Source organism: Pinus tabuliformis, chromosome 1_1, assembly GCF_031772625.1.
Source record: "Pinus tabuliformis cultivar Carrire ecotype Pingquan chromosome 1_1, CPIR1, whole genome shotgun sequence".
In the NCBI taxonomy this organism is placed as follows: domain Eukaryota; kingdom Viridiplantae; phylum Streptophyta; class Pinopsida; order Pinales; family Pinaceae; genus Pinus; species Pinus tabuliformis.
In genome coordinates, this window is record NC_142297.1 from 43,934,985 (window position 1) to 43,946,460 (window position 11,476).

At 39.0% G+C, this 11,476-nt stretch overlaps 1 protein-coding gene across 1 annotated transcript in view; it reads left to right on the forward strand.

The window, feature by feature from the left end:
- LOC149211490 (uncharacterized) overlaps window positions 1-4,555 on the forward strand; it is a 69,353-nt gene extending 64,798 nt beyond the window's left edge. Inside the window, exon 3 of the mRNA XM_089388404.1 lies at window positions 249-4,555. Within this exon, the coding sequence (XP_089244530.1) occupies window positions 249-4,555 (4,307 nt within the window). The remainder of the gene's footprint in view (window positions 1-248) is intronic.
- The last annotated feature ends 6,921 nt before the right edge of the window (window positions 4,556-11,476 follow it).

The following is an 11,476-nucleotide window of genomic DNA, read 5'->3' on the forward strand; positions in this document are numbered from 1 at the left end:
AAATCCTGGTAGATTCAGGCAGATATGCTAAGTTGACAAAGTACTACAAGCCCTCTGTCAACGGTTAATCATGAAGCTGGTATCTTGGAATATAAGAGGGCTAAACAGCCCCGGAAAACTCAGGATGTTAAAAAACATGATAAAAAAGGAAAAGCCACAAATGTGCTTTCTCCAAGAAACTAAGTGTAATAGCACTACGCTAGGCAGCATTCTCTCAAAAGCCTGGCCCGGATGTAGTTCGGTTGCAGTAGACGCTTCCGGAGCTTCAGGAGGGTTGGCAATAGCATGGAATACCCAAGCGGTATCCCTTTCAGATTTTCATGCAGCGCACCACCTTATACAGGCGACCTTTCACATCCTGGGCACCAATATTTACGGCAACCTTTCAAATGTTTACTTTCCACAAGACACTGGAAGTAAGGTAGCGCTCCTTGACACGATTGAAGCTCTTAGCAACAGCAGAAGGTACCCTCTCTGGATCGTTGCTGGGGATTTCAACATGATAACTAAAACTGAAGAGAAGCTAGGAGGCAGAAGTAGAATGGAGCCTGAAGTCAGTCGCTTCAAGGATTTCATCCAAGCAACATCTCTTATAGACATGCCGTTCTGTAATGGCACCTTTACATGGAGTAATCGCAGAGCTGGCAAACACCAAATCGCCTCCAAATTGGATCGCTTCCTCATCTCTGACAACGCGATCCACTTAGGAGGAGACATCTCAGCAGCCATTCTTGCTCACACTGGCTCGGATCATTGGCCAATAGCTCTACAATGGCAAAGACCAGGTAACTTAATCAAAAGACCCTTCAGATTTGAAGGATTTTGGCTCACGCATCCCACTTTCAAGGAGTTTGTCAAGACTACCTGGGCCTCGTTCATTCCCCCAGAAGGAGCAAAAATGTATCAATTCCAGCAAAAGCTAAGATTTCTCAAAAGTCACCTAAAAAGGTGGAACAGGGAAACTTTTGGAAATATCTTCAAGGAGCAGCAAAAGCTAACTCAGGACCTGGAGATTCTTCACCAAAAGATCATCTCGGAGGGGCACACGGAAGCCACCCTGGAGCAGGAGCGTCTCATCCACAGTCAGCTGGAGAATAGGAGGAAGCAGGAGGAAATCTACTGGAGGCAAAAGTCTAGGGTCAGATGGCTGAAGGAGGGTGAGCGTAATACAAAATTCTTCCACAGAACTACAGTTCAGCGAAGAATGCACAACAATATACCCTTCATCCAAAACCAAACAGGGGCAAAGGTGGAGACTCATGAGGAAATTGAAGAGGAACTCCTCAACCATTTCCAACAGATTCATCAAGAGCAGAGAGAAGATCGACGACAGGCCATCCGCAAAATCACCAGCAATATTCCAAAAATCATAACGGAGGAACAAAATGATCTCTTAATGCGCCCTATTCGTCCCCAGGAAGTGGATGAAGCAATGACGCAGCTCAAAGAAGGTAAAGCCCCGGGGCCAGATGGATTTACCACCACTTTCTTTCACTCTTTCTGGGACATGCTAAAGGAGGAAGTCTGGCAGATAGTTGAAGAATCCAGGGCAATGCACTGGCTTCTTCCCTCTCTCAACGCCACCTTTATTACTCTCATCCCCAAAGAGGAGGACTCCATCACCCCTGACAAGTTCAGGCCTATTGCATTATGCAATGTCATCTATAAAGTTATATCAAAAGTCATAGCTAATCGTCTCAAACCTCTCCTGCCTGGGCTCATCTCTCCGGAACAGTCAGGGTACGTGGAAGGTCGACATATAATGGATGGCATCCTACTCTCTCACGAAATCATTCACTCCCTCAAGCACTCAAAGCAGGCAGGTATGCTTCTCAAATTAGACCTTTCCAAGGCATTTGACAAACTAAGCTGGAATTACATTCATCATATGCTAACAGCTTTTGGTTTCTGCTCTTCTTGGATCCGTTGGATCATGAGCCTGATTACTTCCACTCATTTCTCAATTCTTGTTAATGGCATTCCCTCCCGTCCCTTCAATCCCTCCAGGGGTATCCGGCAAGGGGATCCCCTCTCCCCCTTTCTCTTCGTCCTTATGGCTGAAGGGTTGGGGCGGCTCATCAAACAAGCCCTCCATTCGCATCAGATCAAAGGCATCTCCGTTCACAACTCCCCTGCCACCTCCCACCAGCAGTTCGTAGATGATACTATGCTTTTTGGTTATCCCTCAGCTCAAGAAGCCCGCTGTCTGAAATCCCTCCTCCAGGACTTTTCGGAAGCCTCAGGCATGCACATCAATTGCTCTAAATCTCAGGTCTTCTTTTTCCATACTCCGCCCTCAGTTAAATCCGTTGTCTCTCGTATCTTGGGCTTCCCCGCGGCTTCCCTACCTTCCAAATACCTGGGCGCTCCCCTCACAGCCTCAGGCATCAAGCAACCCGCGTGGCGCTCCCTTCTTGAGAAACTTGAAAACCGTCTCAATCTCTGGACCTACAGATCTCTTAACTTAGCCAGTCGAATCGTCCTCATCAAATCGGTTTTGCAGGCAATGCCTTTGTACTTATTTTCTATTCTAGCTGCGCCAAAGTGGGTCTTAAAGAGTATAAGAAACCTTCAGCGCAATTTTCTGTGGAGCAGCTCTGCCACCAATCGCAAATGGGCCCTGGTGAAGTGGACCAATGTATGCATGCCCAAAGACAAGGGAGGCATTGGGTTAAGGGATCCTGAATACAGCAATTCCATCATGAACGCCAAGATCTGGTGGCAATGGATCACTAACCCGGATAAGCCATGGGGAAAAATCTGGACAGCCAAGTATGCGGGAAATCGACCTCAAGAAGAACTCATCAGATTCATTCCTACTGAAAAAGGATCCACAATATGGAACGCAGCCAAGCAACACTATCAGATAATTCAAAAGCATAGCTTCTGGGAAATAAGGAATGGATGCACTGCAAGATTTTGGACTGATGCCTGGAATCAAATGCCTAAACTCAAAAATATTCTTCACCCTTCCCTAATTCCAGATAGGCAGGACCAGCAGCAGGAAAAAGTTCACCAATTCTGGATGCCGGAGACGGAGTATGGCTTCAGGAAATGGAAACAGAGCAACCAAATACTCAATAGTACAGATGCTCGGAAGGAAGAAGAGCTAGGGATCGAGCTAAGGAAAAGAAGTATTAGGCAGGACAATGGTGGGGACATTCTCAGATGGGGATACCTACCCAAGGGATCCTACACTACCTCAGAAGCTTACAAGTTGATATGCAACTTCCCTTCTCCTCCAGACCCTGTTTGGAGCAAGATATGGGAGCTTGGACCCTGGCCAAAAATCTCCTATTTCCTCTGGTTGGTCGGTCACAAAAAAATCCTCACTTGGGATAAGCTTAGAAAGCGGAACTTTCATGGTCCCTCGATTTGTCTTAATTGCTCTCAAAATGAAGAAACTCTACATCATCTTCTGGATACCTGTCCTCTGGCCAATCAACTCTGGGATAAGGTCAGTTTCAGATGCCAAAAAAGATGTAGAGGGGAGGGCGATATCATCAATTCCTTAAGACAATGGCCAAAGCATCCCTACAAAAGCAAGGTCCTCAACCATTTATGGAGTATCATTCCGGGGATCGTCCTCTGGAATGTCTGGAAGGAACGAAATCAGCGCATTTTCAAAAACAAGCGATCTCCTTTAGAAGAAACCTGGAGCAGGATTCATAGGAATATTCAAGAGACGATGGCGCTTCAGGTATGGACCAAGGAAGATCTCCCATCTACTGATAATGAGCATAACATTCTAGTTAATTGGCAGCTGCAGTTACCTCAAGATTCTCTCAAGATCAGTACTTCTAATAACAACTGCAAGAACATCTGCTATTGGAAAGCCCCTCCCAAAAATTCATACAAGCTGAATTTCGATGGGGCTTCCAAAGGCAATCCAGGAGCTGCCGGATACGGAGGCATTCTGAGGGACTATGAAGGCACTCCTATACGGATTTATTTTGGGAACATAGGGTGGGATACCAACAACTCAGCAGAGTTGGAAGGGCTGTGGCAGGGCCTTTTGCAAGCTTGGAATCTCAACCTTCAACCCCTGATAGTAGAAGGTGACTCCCAGATTCTCATCAACATGGCCACCCGCATTCAGAATGGATCGCATGCTAGGAAAGTGGCTCCCAGTTGGAGGCTAGAAGCAAGGTTAAGTGACATAGCACAAAAGCTCAGCAATTTTAGAGCCATCTCCTTCATACACACTAAAAGGGAAGGCAACAAAATTGCGGACCTCCTAGCCAACATTGGAGCAGAGACTGAACATCCCCTTCTATTTGGAGGCACAGATATCATTCCTAACAGGCAACAGTTCCAGGAATGTCAAAGCCTGATCCAAGAAGAGGTTGTCGCCCCGGATGCGGGTGTCATTAAGTTAGTTATTGGTGAGCCACATGCCCAGCACGGGCTGCCACGTGAGGATCAGGGGCCTTCAATGCCTCTCGCCGCCGAGACTGCAGGCCGGGTGAAGCATAAGGGCAGTCTTAATGAGGGAGCTGGTGGCGATGGCAAACCTGCAGAGCGCATTCAATGCGGGCAAGTTCCGAGGGAATGATAATGGGTTTAAGTATGATGGAATGTTGGGGAGCGGAGTTCAGTATGACGAGAAGGATACTCAGAACTCTGAGCGTAGATGCTGTGATTTGGTTGATGAGAGCTCGGACGCGGTCCGCTCCATGCTTGTTTTTACTGGTCTTTGTCTATGCTCAATTGAGCTCAGCTTCGACTCAATTTGGGGACAACAAGCTTCAGGAAGGGAACGCAACAACAGCACGCCCTCCTCTGCTCTGGAACAGGATAAGGAATTTGAGGATTCCATGGTGCGGCTGCGAGAAAGGATGCCTTGCAGAAGAGGCTCGGGGCGTGGAGAATCCTCTCGTCCCCCTGCAGCGGATGTCCACCATCACTGCTGCTGCTGCTACTGTTACAGAAGGGCAGGAGCCACCCCAATTCCAACTAGTCAGTTTCTGGAAGCTGGTAGCTCTAATGATGGAGCACCCATGCTCCCAGCGTTTGGCTCAGTCATTTTTACACTGGGTAGCTCCAGGGACAATGCAGGAATCAATGCACACATCTCAGTGCTTTTCACCAAAATTCCTGAGGAGAATGAGGACGGACCGCCACGGGTACCTGCTGAGGATCGTTCCGAGAGCATCAAGGGGAAGCGCCCAATGGGGGAGCCATCGAATGCAGAGGATAATTCAGAGAGGGAGCCTCAGCAAGCCCCCTTCCGAGCTCGAGAACAAGAGAGGCCAGCCCCCATGCAGGATCCCATGGCTGTGTGGGATGACATCCCAGAGGGACAAGGATGGAGTAGAATTCTGGAAGAAAAGCCAGAGGACTAACGCACAGTGGCACTCCCTCGCATTGGCTTCCTTCGCTCAGGCCGGGTACGGGGTCTTGGTTGATTTCAGGTTTTCGTCTTATGTTTTGGTTTGTTTCCTTCCTGTTCTGAGTCATGGTAACGGCTACTACAGTCTTGCTGGGTTTGGCGTCTTATGTCTATGCTTGTTTCTTGTCTGTTCTGTGTTATGTTCTCAGCGTCTACAGTCTTTTTGGGTTGTGTGTCTTTTGTGGGAAGCCCCTGCGTGGGCTGTTTTGTTGCAACATTGAAATATCACCGAGTCATGAATAATGATCTAGTCTGGATATATCGCCCTGCGAGGCAGAAGTTTGAGAATGATAGAGTCACCCAAGGAGCCACAGTTGGCCCTGAGCAGACAGTCTTTTTGGATGTAAAGTTCACCTGTATATAATAATATAAATTAGTTAGTGTTGCAGAGAAAAAAAAAAAATCTAGCACAACTTTCTATTTTTGGTAGTTTTTCGAGTCCTAAATTTCTGAAGTTGTTTTAAGGTCCTAAAATACTTTCTTTCTTTTTTTTTGGGAAAACAAATAGAACCCAAAAGTGCTAAAAACTAATTCATAGTTTCTTTTTTTGCCTCCTCATGGAGATCTTCAATACGAGGTATTATGATAGTCAAACAAAATTTGTATGCCAAAGTTACGACCCCGATAAGTTGGCAGTCCAACTTACCCCAACAAGGCCCAAAACCGTTGGTGCTTCATCTCCTCGGGTTAGTGTTTCACACTTCTTTATGATAAAAAGGCCTTAGAACCTCAGTGTAACACAATTTAGAAGGCATGTAGATGTCACATCTCTTCTCATAAATATGCTACTATCACCCGAGCTAGTTTGTTCCATTCTACATGTAAACAATTTTCAGTACTTCTAATTAATTAATTGAAGTTTTGTTCTTCTTTTGTATCTTTGTGTTTTGTTTAAATTTGTATCTCATTTCGTTCCTTCATAAATCGAGATCATTTTGACTATCACCCTTGTGTTATGAGATCTGTTAATACAATATGAGAATTATTCATAGTTCATGCTTCAAGAAATGACATGCATCAAGAAAATTAATTAGGAAGGTAAGAAGAGGTTCAAAGTAGCATTTGGTAGCAATGGTCATAGTGGATAGTTCCACTATGATTTCGTAGCAAGCATAATGACACTGTAGAATTTATTGGTCTTGTATCACAAGCAAACATGTGCTAGCAATAAGTGTTTCTTGCATCAACCACTAGTTATATTTGTAATTCGGAAATTGTTTTATGAAGAATTGATGGGTCCAATTTTCTATCTTCTCCACGTTCTCTCCACCCTTTGGGGTGAATTGAGTTTATGTGGTAAAATTGGGGGCCTAGGTTTGAAAATAATGTCTCTCTCGTACATATTCAGAGTGTGTGGGAGCCAACTAACATTCGAAAGTATGAGCAACAAATTATCTTTAGAATGGCTAGTCAAGCTGAGGCAATTCAATGACATATTAAACAATAGCTACATCAAAAACAAATTGAGATTTTTGATCTTCAACTAAGACATAATCAGCTAGCCTCTAGTCTTATGACAACTATGGGCATGCTCATTGCCCACAAATCCATCATCTAAAGGACTAAGGATGAATTAGCAAGCTTTTTCCAGCAATAATTATGTTAATCTTTGTTTCATTGAAATTCCAAATCTCAATGTAGTAAATCTTATTTGGTAAAGGGACATTGTTTGTGATGATTGCAATCCTCTTACTCTTGTGAGTTAGTATGCACATATAATATTGTAAAATTTTAGGTGTTAGTATGCACATATAATATTGTAAAATTTTAGGTGTTTTCTAGTAAGAGTTTTACTTCTACTTATTATAGGACATAAGAATCGATTGTAATAGCCTATCATTTTTATCTTTACCCAATTTGAATGTAAAATTTCATCCCAAATATGAATTTTATATGAATACAAATTCTCATTTATAATTAAAAATTAATAAAATCATAATTATAATAAAATACACCATCGTATATCACATTTAAAATAAAATTTATTTAAATTTCAATTTAAACATAAAGAGATGAAAACTAAAATATAAATTTATTAAATATAAAAAATAAATAAAATAAAATAAAATAAAATTACTTATTAATATATATTATTAAAAATTAAAACAAAAGCTTATTAAAAATTAAAATGCAAACTTATTAAAAATTGTGAATTCCGTATTTATGAAAACTACTCGTTAAAATTCAATTTCCAAAATTAAAATTCAATATTAATACAAACTTATGATTATTAAAATCTTGATTAATAATCTTGAAAATTGGAACACAAACTTTTAACAACTTGACACAAGCTTATTAAACTAAGCATTTTGTGACCAAACAGATGTCTATGACGGAGAGACTTTTTTGTCAAGTATAGAGAGATGAGCAAACTTATTACCCTAAACTTTTCGTAGTTGGTCAAATGTCTAAGATAGGCAGACGAACATGTAGAAATAGAAGACGCTTAAGCATTCGCTTTCACCTTTCTAATTACACTAATAAGTTTAATGGAAAGTAACCTATTCATTTTTAATCTTCACAAGCACCGTTGATTAATAACTGGACATATTAATCTTTTGAAACCAAATTCATTGATTTTGTATGTATCTGAAAATATGTAATAATAAAAATGAATATATAAAATTAATGTATTTATATAAATGAAATGATAACTAAATTTTGATTACTATCCATTTATGATAAACATTAAAAAGAACTTAACTTATATTAATTCTTACACTATCAAAATTAATAAAAAGTATTAATTAATAATAATATAAAATAAAATTATAATTTTTATATATATTTCAAATTTGATAATATAAAATTAATATAAAAAAATTAAATATTTTTTTAATTACAAAAAAAATAAAAGAATTTGATGATGATGATGGTTAACGTCTACTAAGACTAAACTTTGGTCTATCGAACCTAAAGAAACAAATTATTTAGTTTGATTTAAGATTTTATTCCTATGCTCAAAAGGCTTGGAGAGAAGGCTTCCAAACTCACTATAATTTTGACATTGTAAAAGGCTAAGAAAGTTAGTATTGCGAGAAAAATTATAACACTGAGTTCTAATGTGGTTGTACGGGGGGCATTCTAAGAGGAAGTGGTTTTCATCCTCGATGTTCCTATTCTCACAAAGATGGAAGATCCTTTCCATCCATGGTGTTTTAGGAACTGCCCACCGACCTGTTTCACTATGGAGCTCATGAGAGTTCGTTTTAATCTTCGCTATATTAAATTTTTTCTTTGAGCTAGTTAAAACAGAGAGATACTTTTGGTCTTCTAGGGTGGGGTTGATGACTTTCTTATAATAACTTAATTTTCTTTTCGCTGCTAAATCTTTCTCACACCACATTTTTTCTTTGAACTTAGAAGTAACAATATTTTTAATGTTATTAATGTTTTGCAAAGCATCATTTTCGTTGATCTCCCAAAGGTTTAACCAGGCCTTCATGTCTTTATACCACCCCCGCTTGAGCTTTAGATGGTTTTCGCTGGAATTTAAAGCTAGCTAGGCTTATGGATCAATAAAGAATAAGACCATGGAATACGACCTCCACGGTATAAAACAATGTTGTTTAAGTAAGATGATATGTCTAATATAATACATATGACAAATTTTACATGTTAGTATGACATTTTTTTTCTTTTAATTAGTCAATTTAAATTAAATTTAAATTAATCTAAATTTTTTATATGTGATTGTTATTAAGATATTTTGTAAAATATTATGTTTTGAGTGGGTCTAATGGTTAATAACATGCCTTTCCTCCTAAAAAATAAGAGGTTCAAAACGAGAGGGGATAGAGTATGCATGCCTTGGTAAGTTATGGCCTTAAAATTAGATAATAATAAAATAATATGTATCTCTACTATAAAATTAATAAACATGCCTATAGACATTATTATCTTAAAAATAAAATGAATTAACAAGAAAATAAATGTGTTAAATAAAATAATGCACTACATGGCTAAGCATCCATCAATGAATGGCCCACCCTACCCTAATGAGCAGAGATTTATAATTTGCACGATTTGCACCACATGTTGCAAAGTAAATGCAATGGCATAAGAAACAATAGCATATAAGAAAGAAGTAAATTTTATGCAATTTTATTTTTTTACCGAAAAGCATATAAGAAACAAGTAAATTTTATGCAATTTTATTTTTTTATTGGAAATTCCAACCAGAATATGTTCAAAGTGAAGGTAATGTTCAAAGGGAAAGATTTATGAAAATGCTCTTTATTAATATTATGGAACCTTTATAAGTAAATGATTTAAATAAAACATTTCATAACAAAGTAATCTAATATCACCTTAATTCACAATGTATCACCTCCGGCATGGGGAGCTAAAGGTTTTGATCATTTTGTTCCAGGAGGAATAGCTTCTCATCATATAGCGGGGAGCTGAAGGTTTTGATCTTTTTGTTCCAGGAGGAATAGCTTCTCATCATATAGCAGCGGGTTTTTTGGTATATTAGCAAGTCTATTCCATCTTAGTGCAACGGGTATTTTGGGTATATTAGCAGGTCTATTCCATCTTAGTGCAATAGAAAAACAACCAGCAATAAAGCCAAAAGCAGAGATGGAGGCAGTGGTTTCACCTGCAACAAAACAAGAAGCAGCACAAGCAAAGCAATAAAGCCAGAAGCAGAGATGGAGGCAGTGGTTTCACCCGCAACAAAACAAGAAGTAGCACAAGCAAAGGTTGCAGTCCCACCCGTTCCATCTGCACAAGCAAATGTTGCAGTCCCACCCGTTCCATCTTAGTGGAGCAGAAAAGCAAGCAACAATAAAGCCAGAAGCAGAGATGGACACAGTGGTTTCACCCGCAACAAAACAAGAAGCAGCACAGGGAAAGGTTGCAGTCCACCCGTTGGAGAGTCAGCTTTACCTGAAGAGGCGAGAACAGAGGTAAAGGCGGTAACGAATAATGCAAAAATGGATTAAGAAAATGAGAAGATAATTATCTTAAATTTTAAGTGTAGAAAAAGTCTATCAATTCAATGTTCAAATGAAGAAAAAGTCTGTCAATTCAATGTTCAAATGAGTGGATACTTTATTTAAATATAATGCAAAAATGGATTAAGAAAATGAAAAGATAATTATCTTAAATTATAAGTGTAGAAAAACTCTGTCAATTCAATGTTCAAATGAAGAAAAAGTCTGTCAATTCAATGTTCAAATGAGTGGATACTTTATTTAAATATAAGTAGATGATTTCCTATATGTTGCTATAATAATATGCTATAGCAATGAATTTAACTCCGAATCAGAGTGGATACTTTATCCAAATAAGTAGATGATTTCCTATATGTTGCTATAATAATATGCTATAGCAATGAATTTAACTCCGGATCAGATATTCCAGAACAGTATTGAAGTAGTGAAGCGCACTGTAATAACTTAGGCTTCCAAGGAAACTTGGAAAGATCAAAGTTATTTTCTTTAAAATAGTTGTGTTGTATTACATAAAAACCCTAAACCCTATCCTCCACCTGTATCCACACAATTTTTAACTATAAACACTCAAATATAATATAATGAAGTATTGTACTACTTTAAATCTTTTTAAGTACAGACACTCAAATATAATGAAGTATTGTATTACTTTAAATGGTTGAAGTAAAGGGATCTAAATAATGGACAAAACTCATTACAACTACTTTCATACATACATTGTTTATTTGTTGATAAAAAGGAAGCTTACATAAAAGCAAAGTGATTTAGAGCCCACTTGGTTCTACTCCAGTTTAGTACCACGAAACTTCAATTACATGTTGTTTCTATACATTTCTTCCCCACATTATCACCAAACTAAAATTACATGTTGTTTCTAAACATCTCTTCCCCACATTGACACCAAACTTTTCTAAACATTAATTTCCCACATTGCTATACATGCATTACATTCACTTGGCTTCAAAACATACATTACCCCCAAGACAACAAATATAAATTTCATTTCTATGTTGTTTCTAAACATTAATTCCCCACATTGCTATACATGCATTACATTCACTTGGCTTCAAAACATATATTACCCCAAGACAGCAAATATATTTAAATATATGGAGGAGAGCAATGC